The 24,359-nt window shown below is 46.2% G+C and overlaps 2 protein-coding genes across 4 annotated transcripts; both read left to right on the top strand.

Moving 5' to 3' along the window:
• The first annotated feature begins 985 nt into the window (after positions 1-985).
• LOC119951227 (gastrula zinc finger protein XlCGF7.1-like) lies at positions 986-24,004 on the top strand. Of its 3 annotated transcripts, XM_038774271.1 has the most exons (3): positions 1,009-1,110; positions 12,228-12,333; positions 20,233-24,004. In XM_038774271.1, the coding sequence occupies exon 3, from the start codon at positions 20,598-20,600 to the stop codon at positions 21,447-21,449; it is 852 nt and encodes a 283-aa protein (XP_038630199.1). In that variant the 5' UTR covers positions 1,009-1,110; positions 12,228-12,333; positions 20,233-20,597; the 3' UTR covers positions 21,450-24,004. The 3 variants fall into 3 exon arrangements, 2 of the variants coding, with proteins under 2 accessions (XP_038630199.1, XP_038630198.1); XR_005457546.1 differs by lacking the exons at positions 12,228-12,333; positions 20,233-24,004 and adding an exon at positions 6,508-6,778 and having other exon boundaries at positions 986-1,110; XM_038774270.1 differs by lacking the exons at positions 1,009-1,110; positions 12,228-12,333 and adding an exon at positions 17,727-17,881.
• On the top strand, positions 6,890-8,606 carry LOC119951251 (gastrula zinc finger protein xLCGF3.1-like; the record flags this gene model as incomplete). The annotated part of the gene is made up of 1 exon (XM_038774309.1): positions 6,890-8,606. A coding segment is annotated over one exon (1,167 nt), but the record flags the coding sequence as incomplete, so codon positions are not given.
• Positions 24,005-24,359: the final 355 nt, after the last annotated feature.

Below are 24,359 nucleotides of genomic sequence, written 5' to 3'. Positions count from 1 at the left end.
TTCTCCTGAATTCCTGATTAAATTGTCTCACGTTGATAGCCTCTCGTTTTGCTCTTACATTCTCCATGAGTATCAAAATCGTTTATAATTTACAGCCCTCCATTAGCCCCTCGGCCTTGTATTTTGATGAGAGTAGTGACCCGGCCTATTCATCATCTCCTGATAGGTTTAACCTCACACTGAAAATCTGAAGACAAAAATGCTTTGTTCACACTTGAGTTCAGTGCAGTGACAGCAGGGATGGAGTTACAAGGGAGCCCGAGAACAGCAGATTCACTGAGAATGGGTGGACTGGGCTGATCTGTGTGAATACGCTGGTTAATCAGACTGTTCATGATCAGGGACTTGGTGTTCAGGGCAGTGGAAGAGCTCAAGTGTCAGTCTTCAATAACACAGTAATTTGCATTTATACAGCACATTTAATGTAATTAAACATCCCAAGGTGTTTCACAGGGACATTGTCAATCCTAGTTTCACAGATGATTTGATAAAATTGTCCAAGCTCATGATCATGTGACAGAAAATACTACTTCTCTCTGACTCTGCCTCCACACACTCCTTTCCTATTGATTGTAACACTAATTCATCCCACTATCCTTCTACTTTTCCCCCAATTCTCCTCCCCTGAAGGTGCTGACTCTCGGGTTCAGTTTCACACTCACCGATTGCCCTCCCCAATTGTCTAAATCTTTACACATGATGTTAACAAAAAAATTGTGCTGAGGGGCGTCACAATAAAATCCAGTGACTACCCACATGTACTTTGTGTCCGGAATGGGGGCACTGCCCTCCACCCCCACTTTTCATCCAGATCCCAGGGGTTTGGCGACTGGTTTGGAGATGGTTAATGGCAGTTGAATCTCCCATAGTGCCCCTCGCCGGGGAAATCGCTCCGTCCACCGCGCGTGTTCAAAGGAGAGGAGAAGATGCGCGTGCGTAGTAACGGTTCTTCCCGTTGAAGTTCAAAGGGCATCTATGACCACGTGACATCCGTCCTATTGTCTTCAGGCGGCCAGCAGCCATTGGAAAGATTGGAGGACCGGAAGGACTCTGGTCCTCTCGCTTTGTGTGAATTAAGTTTGAGCTTCAGACAGAGTGTATCCAACATCAGTGAGTAAAACACTTTCTTTTCTCATTCTCACCTTCAATTGGTCACTTGCAGCAACTGAAGGGAAAGGAAGTGAATCCAGGGAGGGTGCAGACTCTGCAAAGCTTGGCCCAGGTCTCTCTCTCTTAAAGACATTGACACCCTTTGTGCCCTCAGCTTGACACATTTATTTGTCTGGCTAAAAGGATGGTCTCTTTCATAATGTTCACAATTAAAGGGCTGGTTTCCCCAGGAGATGGTTGACATTTAAGGGGACAGTAAATTAGTGTAGGATAGAGATATGTCTGGTGTTTTTATATGATGCAGATTAGATATATTATTAATGGTTCTGCAATAAAGCATATTTATTATTATTTCTAGTTGTGTAATATAGGACTGTAGCTGTTATATATTTCCAGAAGAGAAAATGCTGGAAAATCTCAGCAGGTCTAGCAGCATCGGTAAGAGAGAAATGAGCTGACATTTCGAGTCCAGGTAACCCTTGTCAAAGATAAAGGGCATAGAAAGTGGGAGATATTTATACTGTCAGGTGAGGGAATGAAAGCTCAGTCATAGCCACAGAAACAAAGGGAAAAGAGTGCAAATGGCAGTCCTCAGAGAGAATAAAAGGTGTGAAAGGTCAAACAGCAGAGAAACAAAAATCAGAGGGTATGGTGTGACAGATACAGATGTGGGGAAAAGGGGGTCATGGGTGGGAAATGGGTAAAACAAAGGGAAGGGGAAACAAAGGGGCCAAAAGGTAAGGAAAGTGGGGATAAGATTGCGGAGGAAAATATATATCAAGAAAGAAAGAAAAATTAAAATACAGGTAAAATGAAATGTAATGAAAACATAGTAGAGCTAATCATCTGAAGTTGCCGAATTCGATGTCGAGACCGGAAGACTGTAGCATCCCGAACCGGAAGATGAGATGCTGTTCCTCCAGGATGCATTGAGCTTCTCTGGAATATTGCAGCAGGCCAAGGACAAAAACATGGGCATGGGAGCAGGGTCTTGTGTTAAAATGGCAAGCTAGGGGAAGGTCAGGGTTCTGAATGTGCACAGACCAAAGGTGCTCGGCAAAGTGATCACCCAGTCTACGTTTGGTCTCTGATTATAGAGGAGACCACATTGGGAACTGCAAACGCAATAGACCAAATTGAAAGAGGTGCAAGTGAAACACTGCTTAACCTGGAATGAGTGTTTTTGGCCTGGGATGTTAAGCATGGAAGAGGTAAAGGGGCAGATATTACACCTTCTGCAATTGCATGGAAAGGTGCCATGGGTGATGGGAGAGGTTTGGGTATGGTGGAGGAGTGGACTAGATTATCCCAAAGGGAACGGTCTCTGCGGAATGCTGAGAGCGGGAGTGAAGGAAAGGTGTGTTTAGTGGTAGCATCATGCTGGAGTTGGTGGAAATGGAGACAGAAAGGTCAAGGAAGGGAAGGGAAGTGTCTGAGATGGACCAGGTGAAAGTGATAGAGGGGTGGAAACTGCAAGCAAAGTTGATGAATTTTTTCAGGTCCAGACAAGAGCATGAAGTGGCACCAAAATAGTCATTGATGTACCAGTAAAAGAGTTGTGGGAGGGGACCTGGGTCAGCCTAGAACAATGAATGTCCACATACCCCATAAAAAGGCAAGTTTAGCTCGGACCCATTGCTGCACTTTTGATTTGGAGAAAGTGGGATGAATTGAAGAAGAAGTTGTTGAGAAATAGAACGAGTTCAGCCAGGCGAAAAAGAGTGGTGGGGGATGGGAATTATTTTCGAGAAAGAAGTAAAGAGCACTCTACACCCCCATCCCACACCAGGATGGCCTGAGAGCTCTTTTGGAATCACCCTAAAGTCAGCCTTTTTCTTTGTCAAACGGGCTAAGTATTTACTCGGCTTATTCCCAAACTCGTACAACTTCTGTCTCACACTTTCAAGTTTACTCGAACTGCTGAGTCATCAGGGAGTCCAATGTTGCTCTTGCTGCGTTAACCTCCTTCAGCAATAGTTTAATCAGGCCCTCCATATGATTCTCCACCACCATCGCCAAACACACCTCCAGGCCCCGCTGGTTCTCCAGCATCCTGCACCTTTTATTAGCAGGGTAAGAAATGATCAGCCCCCGAGCATAAACTTCACACGTCTCCCACAAAATGGAGGGGGGAATTCGGGGGTCGAGTTAGCCAAAAGGAAGAACTCAAAATGCGTAGTGAATGAAGCGTCTCTTATCCGGGAAGCATCAAACCTCCACATTCTCGATCTGGGGGTGAACCCTTGAGCAAAATGTGGGTCTGGAAAGAAGGTAAAATCTCCGCCCCTTAGATGCAAAGTTTTTTCAAATATCCACATAACCAACCTCCTCACAAGCCGGTGCCAAGCCCTAGTTTGCAGCGTGGAGGGGGGAGGGGGGAGGGGGGGAGGGGGGAGGGGGGGGGGGGGGGGGGGGGGGGGGGGGTTCCTGGTAACCAGGAGCTGACCAGCCAGAGGATTTAAATGGCAGTCGAACTTGCCAACCACAAATGAGTTAGTTGAAGCTAATTCTGCAAAATCCACAAAGGCCTTAGTAATGAATTCCGGGGATCCATAAACATTCATTATTGAAACATCTCCATGCACCAACCCTCTAATGATCACATATCCACCTCCTTTGTCCTTGGTGCAGGTTTCAACCTTAAAAGAGATATTTTTATTAATAAGGATTGCCACACACCTGCTACTTGGTGAAAGAGGTGAAGAACCTTGCCCCATCCAATCCAGCCTCAATTTAAAGTGTTCCTCATCATCGCGATGGGCTTCCTGTAATAAAGCGATGTTAACTTTCTCCTATAAGAAAGGAGAGGATCTTTTTCCTTCTGATAGGGTGATGGATGCCCCGTACATGCCCTGAGAAAATTTGCAGATTACGGGTATAGGGTGGATACGTGGGTTTGAGTAGGGTGATCGCTGGGTTACGGGTATAGGGTGGATACGTGGGTTTGAGTAGGGTGATCATTGCTCGGCACAACATCGAGGGCCGAAGGGCCTGTTCTGTGCTGTACTGTTCTATGTTCTATGTTCTAATAGATCCAAGTGGACATTCCTCAATAAGACTGAGGACCCGGAGGATTAATCCCATGGCCAGACTGTCGTTACCCTCAGGATACCTTCTCCAAAATGAGGAGAAGAAAAGAAGGGACAATCAGGGAATCGGGATCGAATGTCCCTCTCACATTTTAGACTAACCCGTGAAGACCTGCATCCACCACCACCCACCCTTCGGCAATGGCGCCACTCGGTTCTGCCATGATTAACGCTCGGATAATAGAAGAAAGACGCCGGATAATAAGCACACGACACATCTACCATAACTGAGATAAGATAATACGAGTCCCTGGAAGACTCGAGGAGAAGAAGACATTCAATCGGCGCTCACAGAATAACAACTCCCTTCAACAGGATAAAAGATAACAAATTCCAACAACAACACCATGATAGGGAAAGAGTCCGGATTAGAGCCTGAGTTAGTCCGAGCTGCAAACTATCCCTCCAAATCCTTGCGCTTCATGGATTTAACGAAGGCTGAGGCAGCAGTCGGATTATTGAAAGACTTGACGGAGTTGTCAGATACAATTTTCAGGGTCACAGGATAAAGCGACATAATTCACTCCCGCAGCCTTGAGTTCCCTTCAAACTTCATCGAAGCCTCGATGCTTCGTTTGTGTGGCTGCCGAAATGTCCTGGAAGAAGGAAATCCTAACTCCCTCATGGAGCCAGGTCCCACCTCACTGTACCCGTCTCCAGGACCTTCAAGTTGTGGAAGGGAATGATTCTAGGCCTGGGATGAAAACTATCCCTCGGACTCAAAGACAGGATCCAATGCCCTTTCTAATTTGCAACGCCCAGGCTTCACATCCAGCTGGAGAAAACGGTGCTATGTCTTTTCGTCCGACGTCATTTCGTCCAACGACACTTCGTCCACGTCTTTTGGTCCAACGTCTTTTTGTCCGCCCGTCTTTTGGTCCAACGTCACTTCGTCCAATTATCCAATTACAAATAGTTTAATTTAGTTTTTCAATGTTACTGCTCAAGGATCCTCTCCACCTATTTCGCCTCTTGAGGTTGAGTTCTGCATTTGTGCTGCTTGATCTCCAGACATTATTAAAATAAGCTGCAGGATATTCACCCATGTATGCTCCAGCGTGATGAGAGCCATTGTATCTGATGGAATATTTGATCATTTCAGACCTGTAATGTCAGAACCCACTGCCAACCAGAGGTTTTAATCACGCGACGAAAATCGAGTTTAAACCTGCTTCTTTCAGAACTGCACTCATTGTCTAAATCCAATTAGACTCCCTGTCTGTCGGAATTGTAGAATATCAAATCATCTTGTCCTCTCCCCATTATTCTCTCTCGGGTACAGTTCTGGAAATCTAACTTTTAGGGAATTTCGGGAATTTACAATTTACATCAATTTTAAGTAATTTCGGGAATTTTAAGTAATTAGTAAACTTTTAGATTTTTTAACTGCATTTTTAGATTTTTTAACTTTTTAACTGCATTTTTCAACTTGCATTTTACTTGCATTTTATCAATTACTTGAATTTTAGCAATTAAATTCACTTGCTGTATTGTACTTGCATTTTATCAATTAAATGGTTTTATACGGAGTTAATTTGTAATTGGATAATTGGACGAAGTGACGTTGGACCAAAAGACGGGCGGACAAAAAGACGTTGGACCAAAAGACGTGGACGAAGTGTCGTTGGACGAAGTGACGTCGGACGAAAAGACGCGACACGGGAGAAAACAGGGTAGCCGATCCTCGAAGCACCTAACGGGAGCCTTACCCTCCACACCTCCTGGCAGGTCGACTACTCGGATGTTCTTTCTCTGACCCTCGGTTCTCCAAGTCCTCCAGGAGTCCACCACATCACTAAGTCAGTTTTCCAAGGATTGAATTCTTGCCTCTGCCGAGGAGGCATCTTGCTCAACGTCCAGGATTCTCTCCTCCGGATCATTGAGCCTCCTCACGGTGTTTTACAGCTCGGCCTCATGAGCTCACAGATAGTGAGTCAGCTCACTCAGCCTCTGGTCAATAACACGGAGAATCACGCTGACGTAGATCGGCCAATGATCTCACAGAATAGAGGAGCAGGCTCGATGGGCCGAATGGCCGACTGCAGCTCTTATTTGTTATGATCTCTGTGCCTCGGACAGGAAGTAGTGAGCAGGGATCTGTCAATCAACCTGAATCAGCACCTTCAGGAGAATTGGGAGGGTGAATATTAGATACAGCAGAGTGAGAATGGAGGGAGAGTGTGTGTGATGGAGATTTACAGCTTTTGGGGAATGTGAGAGGAAAGAATGTTCAAGAGAAACTAGAATGGTCTGTTCTGAATTTCTATCCTGGACTGACACTCATGTCTTTTGTAAATTGTTTTTACAGGATATTAGAAGAGGAGGAATTACAGACAGAAATCTCAAACGTCACGTCTCAATCTGACTGAGTCCCTCAATTCCTTGGAACTGAATATCATCGGAGTTTGAATCGAGAAAGAGAAATGTTTGACTTTTCTGTCTGCTTCAAAACACCAGTGTGACTGGAAAAGCACCGAGACACACACACCCAAGTGACAGTGTTCCAGAGCACTGACTGTGGAAAGAGCTTTAACCAGTTACACAGCCTGTAAAACATCACACCATTCACAGCGGGGAGGGACCGGACACGGGTTCTGTGTGTGGACGAGGCTTCAACAGATTGTCCGAACTGGAGAGACACGAGGAGACCCAAAATATGGAGAGACCGTGGAAATGTGGGGACTGTGGGAAGGGATACAGAGCCCCATCTCAGCTGGAGATTCATCGACGCAGTCACACTGGGGAGAGGCCATTCACCTGCTCTGTGTGAGGAGGGATTCGCTCGGTTATGCAACCTGCAGAGACACCAGCGAGTTCACACTGGGGAGAGGCCGTTCACTTGCTCTCAGTGTGAGAAGGGGTTCACTTCTTTAAGGAGCCTGCGAATACACCAGCGACTTCACACTGGGGAGAGGCCATTCACCTGCTCTCAGTGTGAGAAGGCATTCACTCTGTTATCCAACCTGCAGACACACCAGCGCGTTCACACTGGGGAGAGGCCGTTCACCTGCTCTCAGTGTGAGAAGGGATTCATTACTTCATCGAGCCTGCTGAAACACCGGCGCGTTCACACTGGGGAGAGGCCGTTCACCTGCTCTCAGTGTGAGAAGGGATTCACTACTTCATCGAACCTGCGGATACACCAGCGCGTTCACACTGGGGAGAGGCCATTCACCTGCTCTCAGTGTGAGGAGGGATTCGCTCGGTTATGCAACCTGCAGAGACACCAGCGAGTTCACACTGGGGAAAGGCCGTTCATTTGCTCTCAGTGTGAGAAGGGGTTCACTTCTTTAAGGAGCCTGCGAATACACCAGCGACTTCACACTGGGGAGAGGCCGTTCACCTGCTCTCACTGTGAGAAGGGATTCACTTCTTCATCGACCCTGCTGAAACACCAGCGCGTTCACACTGGGGAGAGGCCATTCACCTGCTCTCAGTGTGAGAAGGGATTCATTACTTCATCGAGCCTGCGGAGACACCAGCGAGTTCACACTGGGGAGAGGCCATTCACCTGCTCTCAGTGTGAGAAGGCATTCACTCTGTTATCCAACCTGCAGACACACCAGCGCGTTCACACTGGGGAGAGGCCGTTCACCTGCTCTCAGTGTGAGAAGGCATTCACTCTGTTATCCAACCTGCAGACACACCAGCGCGTTCACACTGGGGAGAGGCCGTTCACCTGCTCTCAGTGTGAGAAGGGATTCATTACTTCATCGAGCCTGCTGAAACACCGGCGCGTTCACACTGGGGAGAGGCCGTTCACCTGCTCTCAGTGTGAGAAGGGATTCACTCAGTTATCCAACCTGCAGAGACACCAGCGAGTTCCCAGAGGGGAGAAGGCGTTAACCTGCTCTTAGTGAGAGAAGGGATTCAGATATCCATACACCCTGCAGGAACACTAGCGAGTTCACACCTGGAAGAAGCCATTCACCTGCTCTGAGTAGGGGAGACATTCAATGATCCGTCCCAACTACGGAGACACTAGCGAGTTCATTCTGGGGGGAGACTATTCATCTGCTCTCAATGTGGGGAGGCATTTTGTGATTCATCGCACCTGTTGTGACTCCAACAAGTTCATAATAAATTCCAGATGTTGGCTTCGTTGTTACTGTTTCTGCTCTCACTGACATCCAGGACTGCATTTTGTTCATTCTGACATCTGGTGAATGGTGATGATTGGAGGGTTTCTTTCTGCTGGACTGGCCGGTCTAACACCTCTGCCTCCGGTGGGCTGACCATTTTTGAGGCTAGTTGCAATTACCTGGTTCCAAGTTTGACGAGGAGCACAGAATGAAAAGGTGTTTGCACGTTGGAAGATATTTAGTTCCCAAAGCAGCCACATTGCCATGAAGATGGGCTATGGTGGTTACATGGTCCTTTTGTCTAATTTATCTGGGTGTTTCTCGCAGAAGGAAACTGTCATGGTGTGAGGGGCAAGTTGGCTGGTAGATTGGGAAATTACAACAAACATATCACCTGAAAGTGGCAACGAAGGTGGATAAGGCAGCTAAGAAGGCAGACGGCATGCTTATCTTCATTGGTCGGGGCATTGAGTATAAAAATTGGCCAGTCATGCTGCAGCTGTACAGAACCTTAGTTCGGCCACACGTGGAATATTGCCGACAATTCTGGTCACCACATTCCCAAAAGGATGTGGAGGCTTTGGAGAGAGTACAGAGGAGGTTTACCATAATGTTGCCTGGCCTGGAGGGTATTAGCTATGAGGAGAGGTTGGATAAACTCGGATTGTTTTCACTGGAAAGACGGAGGTTGAGGGACGACCTGATAAAAGTTTACAAAGTTATGAGTGGCGTGGACAGAGTGGATAGTCAGAAGCTTTTTCCCAGGTTGGAAAAGTCAATTACCAGGTGACAGAGGTTTAAGGTGCGAGGGGCAAAGTTTAGAGGAGATGTGTAAGGGAGGTTTTTTTACACAGAGGGTGGTGAGTGTCTGGAACTCGCTGCCTGAGGAGGTGGTGGAAGCAGGGATGATAGTGACGTTTCAGAGGCATCTTGACGAATACATGAATAGGATGGGAATAGACGGATACAGAACCTGGGAGCAGGGAACGTTTTAGTTTTGACAGAAATCATGTTCCGAGCAGGCTTGGTGGGCCGAAGGGCCTGTTCCTGTGCTGTACTGTCCTTTGTTCTTTGTATGTTGATAGACAATAGACAGGCAGCCACTAGCATTTTATTTACATAAAATATGGATTTCTTTAAGAAGCAAAAGTTAAACAGCAAAAGTGAAGCTATCGTGGCTGACAAGAAAAGTTAAAGGTTTCATTAGATCAATGGAGGAGACTCATAAAGTGACCCAAATAGTAGTGGGCTGAGGATTGGGAACTTGTTTAGAATTCAGCAAAGGGGGACCAACAAACTGATAAAGAGAAAATAGAATATGAGAGCAAACTGTGGAGAACTGGAAAAGCTCCTATAAGAATGTGAAAAGGAAAAGATTAGCAAAGACCAATGTGGGTCCATTCCAGGCAGAGACAGGAGAGTTTATAATGGGGAATAAGGAAATGGCAGAGAAACAAAACCATGTGTGTCTGTCTTGGCGTAGGAAGATACAGAAATTGTCCTAAAAACACCAGAGAACCAAGGGACCAGTGAGCACGAGGAACTGAAAGAGATTAGTATTAGTGAAAAAGTAGCACTGGAGAAATTAATGTGGTTGAAAGTTAATAAATCCCCAAAAGCTGATGCTCTACATCCCAGAGTGTTGAAAGAGGCGGCTGTAGAGATAGTGGATACATTGGTGATCATCTTTCAAAATTCTATAGGTTCTGGAATGGTTTCTGCAGATTGGAAGGTGGTAAATGTAACCCCACTATTTCAGGGGGCAGAGAGAAAACGGGGAACCACAGACCCATTAGCCTGACATCAGTAGGACGGAAAATGCTACAATCTATTATAAAGGATGTGATAACATATGAATTAGGAGCAGGAGTAGGCCACTCGGGCGCTCAAGCCTGCTCCACCATTTAATAAGTTCCCGGTTGATCTGATTGTAACCTCAACTCCACAGAGGCCCCTTAGGAAATAAATGTTGGGAGATAGTAATAATATTCTTTATTATTATAATAATCTTTATTATTGTCACAAGTAGGCTTACATTAACACTGCAATGAAGTTACTGTGAAAATCCCCTTGTTGCCACACTCCGGCACCTGTTCAGGTACACTGAGGGGGAATTCAGAATGTCCAATTCACCTGACAGCACATCTTTGAGGAATTGTGGGAGGAAACCGGAGCACCCGGAGGAAACCCACGCAGACACAGCGAGAATGTGCAGACTCCTCACAGACAGTGACCAAGCCGGGAATCAAACCTCGGTCCCTGGTGATGTGAAGTAATGGTGCTAACTACTGTGCTACTGTGCCACTTATAGATGCTACACATTGCTGCCACTGGGTATCAATGGTGGAGATGGTGAATGGGGTGCTGATCATGTGCCTACTTTGTCTTGTATAAAACAAACTCTCCAATTTGAACAAGACTGTCTGATAATTAAGCACTTTAAAGAATTGAGTAAAACCTGATAAATTTAAATAATCCAGTCCATTTGAAAAAACAATCTGCTCTTCAAAGATATATTGGTACAAATTACAAGAGATCTTTGCAGTTGAATTGAATACCTTGACTTCTCACACGGACACCTGGCTGACAAGAGGCACTGATTGGACAATAGCTGGAAACAATGAGCAGAAATGTTTTTCTGGGAGTGAAACTGTTTCTCTTTTACCCGGAATCGACTATGTGAGAGTTAAAGGCAATACCAGGCTAAATTACATTGAATATGCAGCACAGAAACAGCCCAACCAATCCAAGCCAGTGTTTCTACTTCACGCTTCCAATCTTCATGCTTTCCCATCTGACTCTATCAGTGTATCCCTCTGTTCATTTCTCCCTCGTGTTCATCCAGCTTCCCCATGAATATATTGATGTTATTCACCTCCACCAATCCCTGTGGTAGCGAGTTCCACATTCCCACCACTCTCTGAGGAAGAGGTTTCACCTGAATTTCTTATTAGATTATCTCACATTGATAGCCTTTTGCTCTTCCCCTTACAAGAAAAACATTCTCCATGAGTATCAAAATCTTTCATAATTTACAGCCCTCCATTAGTCCCTCAGCCTTGTATTTTGATGAGAGGAGTGACCCGACCTATTCGTCGTCTGATAGGTTTAACCTCTCTCACTAAAAATCTGAAGACATAAATGCTTTCTTCACACTTGAGCTCAGCGCAGTGAGGGCAGTGATGGAGTTCCAAGGGAGCCTGAGAAAAGCAGATTCACTGAGAATGGGTGGGCTGGGCTGATCTGTGTGAATAAGCTGGTTGATCAGACTTCATGATCTGGGTCTTGGTGTTCTGGGTAGTGGAGGAGCTCAAGTGTCAGTCTTCAATAACACAGTAATCTGCATTTCTACAGCACACTTAATGTAATTTAATATCCCAAGGTGTTTTCACGGACATTGTAAATCCAGGTTTCACAGATGATTCGGTAAAATTGTCCAAGCTCATGATCATGTGACAGAAAATACTGCTTCTTTCTGTCTCTGCCTCCACACACTCCCTCCCTATTGATTGTAACACTAATTCATCTCACTATCCTCCTCCTGTTTTTCCCCAATTCTCCTCCCCTGAAAGTGCTGACTCTCGGGTTCAGCTTCACTCTCAGCTATTGCCTGAAGTTAACAAACTGTTTTCAAAGGGGGACGTCAGAATCAAACCCAGTGACAGGTACACTGTGTCTGGAATGGGGTCACTGCCCCCCACTCCCACTTTTATTCCCAGTCCGAGGGGTTTGGATACTGGTTTGGAGATGGTTAATGGCGCCTGAATCTCCCATACCCCACCACGCCCGGGAAACCACTCTATCCACCGCGCACGGGGACGGACGACAGGGATTGCGCATGTCCAAGGGAGAGGAGAAGATGCCCATGCTCAGTGACGGTTATTCCAATTGAGGTCAAAAGGACATCCATGACCACGTGACATCCGTTGCCCATTTTTTTTCCCAGTCGGCCAGCAACCAATGGGAAGAGTTGGAGGATCGGAAGGGCGGGCATTGTGTTAATGACGTTTCAGCTTCATACAGACTGAAAAATCCTGCTGTGCCCAACATCTGTGAGTAAAACACTTTCTTTTCTCCCCCTTTCCATTTCTTTTCTCATTCTGACCTTCAATTGGTGACTTGCAGCAACTGAAGGGAAAGGAAGTGAATCCAGGGAGGATGCAGACTCTGGGAAGCTTGGCCCAGCTCTCTCTCTCTCTCTTAAAGACATTGACATCCTTTGCTCCCTCAGCTTGCCACATTTATTGGTCTGGCTGAAAGGATTCATAGAATTTACAATGCAGAAGGAGGCCAATTGTCCCATTGAGTCTGCACCGGCTCTTGGAAAGACCACCCCACTTAAGACCACCCCGTAAACCAGTAATCTCACCTAAACGTTTTGGACACTAAGGGCAATTTAGCATGGTTAATCCACCTAACTTGCACATCTTTGGACTGTGGGAGGAAACCGCAGCACCCAAAGGAAACCCACGCAGACACGGAGAGAACGTGCTGACTCTGCACAGACAGTGAACCAAGCTGGGAATCGAACCAAGGACCCTGGAGCTGTGGAGCAACTGGGCTAACCACTGTGCTACCTTGCTGCTGCTGATGGTCTCTTTCCTGGTATTCACAATTAAAGGGCTGGTTTCCCCAGGAGATGGCTGACAGCTAAGGGTAAATTAATGTAGGATTGAAATATGTGTAGTGTTGTTATATTGTACAGATTAGATATATTATTGGTTCTGTAATAAAGCACATTTATTATTATTTCTTGTGTAATATAGTACTGTAGAGATACATTATATATTTCCAGAAGAGAAGCTGAAAACCTCAGCCAGTCTGGCAGAACCTGTAAGGAGAGAAAAGAGCTAATATTTTTGAATCCAGATGACCCTTTGTCAGAGGCAAGAAGGATAGAAAGTGGGAAATATTTATACTGTAGGGTGAGGGAAAGAAAGATGAGTCATAACCACAGAAACAAAGGAAATAGAGTGCGAAAGGGTAGCACAGTGGTTAGCACAGCACCAGGATCCCAGGTTCAATTCCCGGCTTGGGTCACTGTGCGGAGTCTGCACATTCTCCCCGTGTCTGCGTGGGTTTCTCCGGGTGCTCCAGTTTCTTCCCAAAAGATGTGCTATTAGGTAATTTGGACATTCTGAATTTTCCCTCTGTGTACCCGAACACGTGCCGGAATGTGGCGACTCGAGGCTTTTCACAGTAACTTAATTGCAATGTTAATGTAAGCCTACTTGCGACAATAAAGATTATTAATAAAATAAAGATTATAATGGAAGTCCCCAGAGAATATAAAAGGTGAGGAAAGACCATCTAAGATCAGAGGGTAAGCTGTGACAGATGGAGATGTGGGGGGATGGGGGCATGGTTGGGAGAGAGGTAAAATAAGAAAAAGGGGGTGCTCACAATGGGAACCCCATTGGCCGTCTGCCAGGACGGAGCATCCCTCTGCCAGCGGGGGTGCACCACACCAGATGGGACACGGGTCAGAAGGAGAATAAGAACCAAGCATCGAAGATGCAGCACGGTAGCATGGTGGTTAGCATAAATGCTTCACAGCTCCAGGGTCCCAGGTTCGATTCCCGGCTGGGTCACTGTCTGTGCGGAGTCTGCACATCCTCCCCGTGTGTGCGTGGGTTTCCTCCGGGTGCTCCGGTTTCCTCCCACAGTCCAAAGATGTGCGGGTTAGGTGGATTGGCCATGCTAAATTGCCCGTAGTGTTATAAAAAGTAAGGTTAAGGGAGGGGGGGGGGTTGTTGGGTTACGGGTATAGGGTGGATACGTGGGTTTGAGTAGGGTGATCATGGCTCGGCACAACATCGAGGGCCGAAGGGCATGTTCTGTGCTGTACTGTTCTATGTTCTATACCGTTTCAGCGACGACCAAGGATCAGCCGGGACAAATGGGTGATGGCTCAGAGAATAGAACAGACCTCCGAGAGGAATGTGGCCAATTTAGTTCAAAGGGGTAATATCTACTTATGTCTGAAGCTCTGACATCACCTCAGTCAGAGTTTCCACGGTGAGGGGAGCGGCCCCACCCGTCGACCCAGCCCCCGCCATCTTCCTTCCTGCAGGACTCACAGCAGCACTCACCGGCGAACCTTCGCTCACCCCCTTCTTTCCAGCACCTTTCCTCTGGGACTTCGTCAGCCTCCTTATGACTTCCCACAACAACTCATCTAAAAACTGTCCCAAAACCAGGCACAAAAGTCCAAAAATCCAAGACTCTCGCAGGAGCTACCTAACGTGTGACATCCACCTACATATTGTCACGGAAGTCCCCGGAATAAACAATATCAATATGAGACCAGCATCAGTATATTAATGACAGGCCATTCATCTGCTCTGTCTGTGAACAGACCTTCTCTCAGTCAGGCAGCCTGCTGGCACGGGGGAGAGGACATTGAAACATGGTCCAGGAGTGGGATGAAATTCAGCCAATCCTCCAGCCTGTTGACACACCAGCGTGTTCAAACTGGGGAGCTGCTGTATACATGTTCTCTGTGTGGATAGAGAGTCACTCACTCATCCCACTTCCTGACACACCAGCAACTTCATGTTTGACTGCAGGGGCTGGACTCTGCTGAGGGAAATATTCACTCTATCTGAGCCCCTCTGAATTACACACAACTCAATTCAATCTCCCCTCAGCCTCCTCTGTTCCAATGAGAACAACCCTAGCCTCTCCAATCTTTCCTCATATTTAAAATTCTCCATCCTGGGTAACATCATCATAAATCCCCTCTGCAGCCTCTCTCATGTGATCACATCCTTCCTGTAATGTGGTGACCAGAACTGTCCACAATGCTCCGGCTGTGGTCTAACTGGTGTTTGATCCAGTTCCAGCACAATCTCTCTGTTCTCATATTCTTGGCCCTCAGTTACCAAAGGAAACTATCCCACCTGCCTTCCTAAGTACAGATAACAGAGAGTGAGAGGCAGCTGAGTGTGACAGAGGGAGAGAGAGAGGCAGCAGAGGGAGTGAGAGGCACCAGAGAGAGAGGGGAGCACCAGAGACTGAGTGAGGCAGGAGAGAGAGGAGAGGAGAGAGGAGTGGCATGAGCAATAGAGAGACAGAAGTTGCCTGAGGCTTAATGGGAAGTTGAAACTTGTAGCTCTAAATCAACTGTGTAAGACTTCTGAAAAGATCAGTAACTTTAAAAGATAAATTCTAAACCCAGTGAACAAATTAAAGAGTCATGAGGCAAAAACTTCATGTTTTATGCCTTTTACTGCAAAAAACTAGAAGCTACAATGCCTAAACACTATTTCTATTAGGAATGTATTTCTTAAAACTATAAATAGACTTTGTACTTTTACTCTTTTTCTTAATTTTAGAGTACCCAATTTATTTTTTCCAATGAAGGGGCAATTTAGCATTGCCAATTCACCTCCCCTGCACATTTTTGGGTTGTGGGGGTGAAAACCACGCAAACACGGGGAGAATGTGCAAACTCCATACGGACAGTGACCCAGAGCTGGGATCGAACCTGGGACCTCCCCGCCGTGAGGCAGCAGCACTAACCACTGCGCCACTGTGCTGCCATTTTGCCCCTTTACTTTAATGTGGTAATAATGCCGACGTTGGACTGGGGTGAGCACGGTCAGAAGTCTTACAACACCGGGTTAAAGTCCAACAGGTTTGTTTTGAATCACTAGCTTTCGGAGCACAGCTCCTTCCTCAGGTGAATGAAGAGGTGGGTTCCAGAAACATATATACAGACAAAGTCAATGATGCAAGACGATACTTTTGAATGCGAGTCTTTGCAGGTAATTAAGTCTTTACAGGTCCAGATGGAGTGACTGGAGAGAGGGATAATCACAGGTTAAAGAGGTGTGAATTGTCTCGAGTCAGGACAGTTGGTAGAATTGTGCAAGCCCAGGCCAGATGGTGGGGGGGTGAATGTAATGCGACATGAATCCAAGGTCCCGGTCAAGGCTGTACTACTGTGCGGAACTTGGCAATAAGTTTCTGCTTGTCGATTTTGCATTGTCGCACGTCCTGAAGGCTGCCTTGGAGAGGCTACTCACACTTAATAATAATGATCCTTATTTTTGTTACACGTCGGCTTACATTAACACCGCAATGGGGCAGCACGGTGGCGCAGTGGTTAGCACTGCCGCCTCATGCCGCCGAGGTACCAGGTTTGATCCTAGATCTGGGTCACTGTCCATGCGGAGTTTGCACATTCTGCCTGTGCTTGCATGGGTTTCGCCCCCACAACCCAAACATGTGCAGCCTAGGTGGATTGGCCACGCTAAATTGCCCCTTAATTGGAAAAAATGAATTGGGTAGTTTAAATTTTTTTAAAAACACAGCAATGAAGTAACTGTGAAACTCCCCAAGTCGCCACATTCTGGCGCCTGTTAGGGTACACTGAAGGAAAATTCAGAATTTTCAATTCACCTAACAGCTCATCTTTCAGGCATTCTAGAACGAGAGGTGGGGCAGCACAGTGGTTAGCACCGTTGCTTCACATCTCTAGGGTTCCAGGTTCGATTCCGGCTTGGGTCACTTGTTGTCTGGACTCTGCACGTTCTCCCCGTGTCTTCGTAGGTTTTGTATAGTGCTCCGGTTTCCTCCCACAGTCCAAAGATATGCAGGTTAGGTGGATTGGCCATGATAAAAGGTAGATTGGCCATGATAAATTGCCCTTAGTGTCTAAAAAGGTTAGGTGGGTTTACTGGGTTACGGGGATGAGGTGGAGACCTGGGCTGTGGTGGGGTGCTCTTTCCAGGGCTGGTGCCAATTCGATGGGCTCAATGCCCTCCTTCTGTAGTATAAATTCTATGATTCCACCCGACGCTTTGGTTTCCTTCCAAGCATACTTGTAACAATAAAGATTATTTTAAAAAAGAGGTAGCTAATTATAAAGAGTTGAGGAGAAACTGCTTCTCCCAAAGGGCTGTGAATCTGTGGCATTCACTACCCCAGAGTGCGGTGGAGCTGGGACAGAGAGTACATTTAGGGAGGAGTTCGACAGATTTTTAATCGGGTTGAAGGGTTCGACTCAATGGGCCAAATGGCCTAATTTTGCTCCAATATCTTATGACCTTCTGAAAGGGGGAGACATTGATTTGCTCCCAGATGTTGCCCAGAGGAAAAAAGTTTTACTCAAACCCATTGCCCAACTTCCACATTGTGACATCACAAAGGAGCGCGCCCTCTAAATCAGCCAATTGGAATAAATCCGTTCCGCGGTGACGTCACTGCCCAGCGCGAAGACTCGGGAGCCCCGCCCTCACCCGGTGTTCCCCTTCCCCCACATATCCTCGAGACAAGGTTTCCAGGCAACCGGCTGACAGTTCCGGCCATCGGTGATCTCCCCCTCCCCAGACCCGGGACTGCGCATGTCTAAGGGAAGGCGAAGCTGCGCATGTGCAGGAGAGCTCACTTCCACTGACCTTACTGCTGAGGTGTTGACCAATAAGAAGATTGGAGGACCGGAAGGACTCTGCTCCTCCGCCAATCACAGCTCCCCCATTGTCTCAATGCGGAAGCTGGACATGGAGGTTTCTGCCGAGCAAAGCTGTTGTTCCACCAACCCTGAATGAGCTTGAGGTGCACATAGACTGAACCTTCCTCCTGTCTCCAACATCTGTGAGTAAAACACTTTCTTTTCTCCCTCTTTCCAATTATTGTCTCATTAAGGGGCAGCAGGGTAGCATGGTGGTTAGCATAAATGCTTCACAGCTCCAGGGTCCCAGGTTCGATTCCCGGCTGGGTCACTGTCTGTGTGGAGTCTGCACGTCCTCCCCCTGTGTGCGTGGGTTTCCTCCGGGTGCTCCGGTTTCCTCCCACAGTCCAAAGATGTGCAGGTTAGGTGGATTGGCCATGCTAAATTGCCCGTAGTGTCCTAATAAAAGTAAGGTTAAGGGGGGGTTGTTGCGTTACGGGTATAGGGTGGATACGTGGGTTTGAGTAGGGTGATCATGGCTCGGCACAACATTGAGGGACGAAGGGCCTGTTCTGTGCTGTACTGTTCTATGTTCTATGTTCTGACCTTCAACTGGTGACTTGCAGCAACTGAAGGGAAAGGAAGTGAATCCAGGGAGGGTGCAGACTCGGCAAAGCTTGGCCCAGGTCTCTCTCTCTCTCTTAAATACATAGACATCCTTTGCTCCCTCAGCTTGACACATTTATTTGTCTGGCTTAAATTATGGTCTCTTAACTAATGTTCACATTTAAAGGGCTGGTTTCCCCAGGATATGGCTGATATTAAAGGGAACAGTAAACAGGACAAATCAAACCCAACCAATTACTTCCTTGTCGGAATACCCTCCATCATCAGCAAAGTGATGGAAGGAGTCATTAACGGTGGGTATGTTTGTGGAATGTTCAGCACCATTCGTGACTCCTCAGATAATGAAGTCGTCCATGTCCAAATGCAGCATGACCTGGACAGTATCCAGATGTGGACTGATAAGTGGCAACTTACATTTGTGCTACACAAGTGCCAGGCAATTGCCATCTCCTACAAAGGAGGATCTAACCACCACGCTTTGACATTCAGTGGCATTAGCATAGCTGAATCCCCCACAACCAACATCCTGAGACATATTAATACGGTGGCCACCGGGGCAGGTCAAAGACTACAGCGAGTAATGCACCTCCTGACTCCCAAAGCCTGTCCACAATATACAAGGCACAAGTCAGGTGTGTAATAGAATAATCACCACTTGCCTGGTTGAGTGCAGCTCTGACAACACTCAAGATGCTGCTCTACACCATCCAGAACAAAGCAGCCAGCTTGACTGCTCCCCATTCCACAAATATTAAACCCTCCACCACTGCCGAACAGTGGCAGCCGTGTATATCATCTACAAGATGCACTGCAGTAACTCACCAAGGTTCCTCCGACAGCACGTTCCAAACCCATGACCACTACTATCTAGAAGGACAAGAGCAGCAGATACCTGGGAACCCCACCACCTGGAGGTTCACCTCCAAGTCACTCACCAGACAGAATTGGAAATATATCGCCCTTCGCATTGTTGCTGGGGCAACATCCTGGAACTCCTTCCCTGACAGCACAGGGGATGTACCTACAACTCCAGGACTTCAGCGGTTCAAGAAGGCAACTCATCACTACCTTGTGAAGGTCAACTGGGGATGGGCAATAAATGCTGGTTGTACCAGCGACTCTCACATCCCGTAAATGAATTTAAATTTTTTTTATATCGGACATAGATACATCTAGTGTTATATGGTATGTATTATATATATTATTGATGGTTCTGTCATAGTTTTGTAATATAGTACTGTACCTACATTATATATTTCCAGTCATACAGTCATTGCAACACTGACAGAATCCATTTGGGAACTCAAGTCAATGCTGACTCTCTGTACAGTAATCCAGTCAGCCCCATTCCCCCTTGATGTCCCTGTTCACCTGAAAGCTTATTTTCTTCATATTTTATTTTGAATTATTGATCATCTCGACTTCCACAACACTTGTGGCAGTGGGTTCTTGCTCATGCCCACTCCATGAGTAAATAAAATTCTTCCTCAGAATCACCCCATCCCTAATCAGTGAATATACTTAGATGGAGAGTCTCTACTCTTGTACAGGTTGTAATGAGTTTAGATTTGTTGATCAGCATCAGTCAGCACCTTGATAAGAATTGGGAGGGGAAGGAAGTGAATCCAGTCTGTATATTACACACATTTATCATCCAGTAACATAGACATATATCTGTCTGGTAGCCTCTCTGTTCAGGACAGGAAGCAGTGAGCATGGATCTGTCAATCAGCCTGATTCAGTGCCTTCAGGAGAATTGGGAGGGTGATACAGCAGAGTAAGAATGGAGGGAGAGTGTGTGGAATGGAGATTTAGAGCATTTGAGGGAACGAGAGAGAGCAAACAATGTTCGATAGAAACTAGAATTGTCTGTTCTGAATTTCTATCCTGTACTGACTGTGATGATTTTTGTAAAATCTTTCTGCAGGAAGTTAGAACGAGAGGAGTTTGAGGTGGATATCTCAAACTAAATATCACGTCAAGAACTGACTGATTCACTCAATTCTTAGGAACCGAAGATCATCGGCCTTTGAATCTAGAAGGAGAAATGTTTGTCTCTTCTGTCTGCTTCAAGAGATTTTAAACATCGTTGTGTCTGGAAAAGCACTGAGACACACACACATCTGTGTGAGACTGTTCCAGAGCACTGATTGTGGAAAGAGCTTTAACCAGTGACACAGCCTGAAAAAATGCTACACCTTTCACAGCAGGGAGAGACTGTATAGGTGTTCTGTGTGTGGACGAGGCTTCAACTGATTGTCCAACGTGGTGAGACACAAGATCACCCGGACCATGGAGAAACCATGGAAATGTGAGGACTGTGGGAAAGGATTCAAAGGCGCATATGGGCTGAAAAGGCATCAACGTAGTCACACTGGAGAGAAGCCGTTCACCTGCTCTGTGTGTGGGAAGGGATTCATAACACCGCACGAGCTGGAAAGGCATCAACGCAGTCACACTGGAGAGAGGCCTTTCCCCTGCTCTCAGTGTGAAAAGGGATTCACTGACATTGGCAACTTGCGGAGACACGAAAGAGTTCACACTGGGGAGAGGCCGTTCACCTGCTCTGACTGTGAGAAGGAATTCACTCAGTTATCCAGCCTGCAGAGACACCAGCGAGTTCACGCTGGGGAGAGGCCATTCACCTGCTCTGTGTGTGATAAGGGATTCACTCGGTTAGCCCACCTTCAGAGACACCAGCAAGTTCACACCGGGGAGAGGCCATTCACCTGCAGTGTGTGTGATAAGGCATTCACTCAGTTATCCAACCTGCAGGCACACCAGCGAGTTCACACTGGGGAGAAGCCGTTCATCTGCACTGTGTGCGATAAGGGATTTGCTCAATTATCCAGCCTGCTGAGCCACTATGTCACTCACACCAAGAGCAGGCCCTTTAAATGCTCTGACTGCAGGAGGGGTTTCAAAAGCTCTCAGCTACTGATGTCCCACCAGCGCGTTCACTCTGAGGAGAGACCGTTCATCTGCTCTCACTGCACAAAGAGCTTTAGAACCTCCTCCAACCTGATGCAACACGAGCGAGATCACACTGGGAAGAGCCCATTCACCTCTCCGACTGGGAAAAGATTCACTCGGTCATCACTTACTGAGCCACAATGTCACTCACATCAACGAGAGACGCTTTAAATGCTCCGACTGTGGGAGTGGGTTTAAAACCTCTGATGTCCCACCAGCGTATTCACACTGAGGAGAAACTGTTCAGCTGCTCTCACTGCACAAAGAGGTTTCAAACATCATCCACATTGCAGAGGCACCAGCGAGTTCACATTGGGGAGAGGCCATTCACCTGCTCTGATTGTGGGAGGAGATTTAGTGATTCATCTGCCCTGCTGACACACCAGCGAGTCCACACTGCAAACTCACCTGCTGTAACTGTGGGGAGTGAGTCATCCAACATGTTCAGACACCAAAGGGTTAGACTTTGCTGTTATTCCTGCTGTTAATCACATCCAGGACTGAACCTGGAGTGGGTGGAGGGGTTTGCCTCCTCGTCAACTCCTCCTGGTGCTCGGACATGGAAATTGTGCCCCTTGGTTCCAGACTCTCAAACTAGGGGAAACATCTCACCTGCACCTCCTCAGTCTATTCCTTTATGGATTTTGTAAGTTTCAATGAAATCTCCTCTCATTCCTTGAAACTCTAGAGAAAAGAGGCCTCGTTTCCCCAATCTCTCTTCATAAGACAGTCCTCCCATCACCGGAACAATTCTGGTGAACCTTCATTGCCCTCCCTCTGTGGCAATAATACCGTTCCTAAGGTAAGAGGAGTAAAACTGCACACAGTACTCCAGCTGTGGTCTAACCAAAGTTCTATACTATTGAAGCCAGTCTTCACTACTCCTCTACTGAAATTCTCTTGTGATAAAGGCCAACATCCCATCAGCCTTCCTAATGACTTGCTGCACCTGTATGTTAGCCTTCAGGGACTTATTGACAGGACACCCGGGTCCATTTATACCCAGGTCCCTTTACCACGAATACCACTTACGTTAACAGCACACGAGGCTCAGCTCGCACAGAGGGAGACCATTCGGCCCATCGTGCTAATGCCAGATCTGTGAAAGAGCCAACCAATTAATCCCATTGTCCAGAAATTTTCTTTTCTTTTCAAGGATCTTGTCCAGTTTCCTTTTGAAAGAAAGAGTTGAATCTGTTTCTTGCAGCCTTTTCAGGTAATGTTCTCCTGATCACAATAACTTGCCTGTGTTTTAAAAACAAATTATTCAGGATATAATGTGTTTACATTTTCATTGAGAATTTCAGAATCAAAATATTACTCAAAATTAAACCTCAATCTTTGTCAATCTTTTTGATGAGGGGACCAACTGTAATATATCCCAAGTTTGAGGAAAATCTAAAAAAAGTCCTTTTCATCACAGAACTCCCAAAAGATTTAGATATATTGTTACGTGTACTGAGGTGCAGTAAACAGTATTATTCTGCGTAGTGTGCAGGGAGATCGTTCCATAGATGAAAAACATAGGACATACAATAAATACACCATCGGGTGAAGCTTAATGAGTGCAGTGCTAAGTGTAGTCATTGTTGTAATGTACAAAACTGTAGGTAGGACTGGGAACTCCATTTAATTTTATCAATCCATCACTTTTCCTCCATATTCACGGATATGAGTAACAAGGTCAAGGAAGTCATTTTAAACTCTAACATCTAGCTTCCTTCTTGCACAGATTATATAACATTTCTTTGTTAATCACATTGATTTCATATTAGAAGCCAGTCACAGAACAGTTGATTATTCAATAATGAACTTTGATTAAGTTATAATTCGCGAAACAATGTAATAGATAATATTGTAATGGCTGAATTGTTCTTTTATAAATTAAGATTGTACAAACCCAAATGTTTCTAAACTGCAGAACTAGCAGAAATCGTTGATACAAATAAAGTATTTTGATAAATGGCAGGCTTTTATATTCTACCCAAGTCTGGCTCAAGAATAAGCTTATCATTCAACCTGATCAAGATTAGTAAAAAAAGAAAGCTATTGCCTTCCACAAACTGTCTTTTTAAACCAGTGTATCTTGTATTAACCAAGTGTATGAATTAGATTACTGTATTAATTAGAATTAGCTACCAACCAGTAGCAGTAATACTTACTGAGGCTCAATCGAATTGCAACTAATTATCCATCATGAATCAGTCGTCATAGTGAAAGACTGAAAGCCTTTTTACATTTGCTGCAAAAATGTACAAGCTTAATTGCTGTGGATGTAAAGAATGTGCAATGAAGATAATGTACAGGCTAGAGAGACCTTCAAGCTCAGATTAGCCTCATCATTTGAAACTGTCTGAATAAGGGATTGTATAGAATCAGATAAAGGGATAGTATGAAACAGTTCTGTTGTGTTCCTGTCTGAGATAATGTAAGTAATTGGGATCTGGTAATCAAATTGACCAATTGTCATGTTACAACAGGCCCAACTCTTTGACGTGAGGTAATGGTCACTTTGGGGATAAAAGTAGATGTTCTGAAGGTCTTCCTTGTTAGCCAAATACTGAAAACTCCCAAGACCGAGTTCCAAGGAAATTACTGTCAAAGAAGGAGTCAGAGAGGGTTACGCTGCTGCAGACTGATCACCCACATGAAGTTGGAAAAGTCAATTTCTTAAAGTTGTTCAGTAAACCTTTTTCATTTAATAAACTTTTAAAATTTACTATCCAGAGGATTCTGCCTTTGCCTTAATTGCTTCAAGTGTTGTCTGAACCAAAGTGAATTTATTAAATGGTAAGTTGGGGGTGGCTGAAATTAATTAAGTTCCAGATAACAAGATCAGGGGCGAAATTCTCCGACCCCCAGCAGGAAGTGGCGGTGACGGGAATCTCACCACTCCGATCAGAGAGGCCCCTGCGGTGATTCTCCGGCCCGGATGGGCCGAAGTCCCGCCGCTGGGAGCCCTCTCCCGCCGCCAAGGTTTGAACCACCTCTGGAACGGCGGGATCAGCGGCGCGAGCGGGTCCTGGGGGGGAGGGGGGGGGGGGGGGGGGGGGGAGGGGGCGATCGAACCCCAGGGGGTGC

This window comes from Scyliorhinus canicula, chromosome 17 (genome assembly GCF_902713615.1).
Source record: "Scyliorhinus canicula chromosome 17, sScyCan1.1, whole genome shotgun sequence".
NCBI lineage: Eukaryota > Metazoa > Chordata > Chondrichthyes > Carcharhiniformes > Scyliorhinidae > Scyliorhinus > Scyliorhinus canicula.
This window is presented reverse-complemented; position numbering and strand designations above follow the sequence as displayed.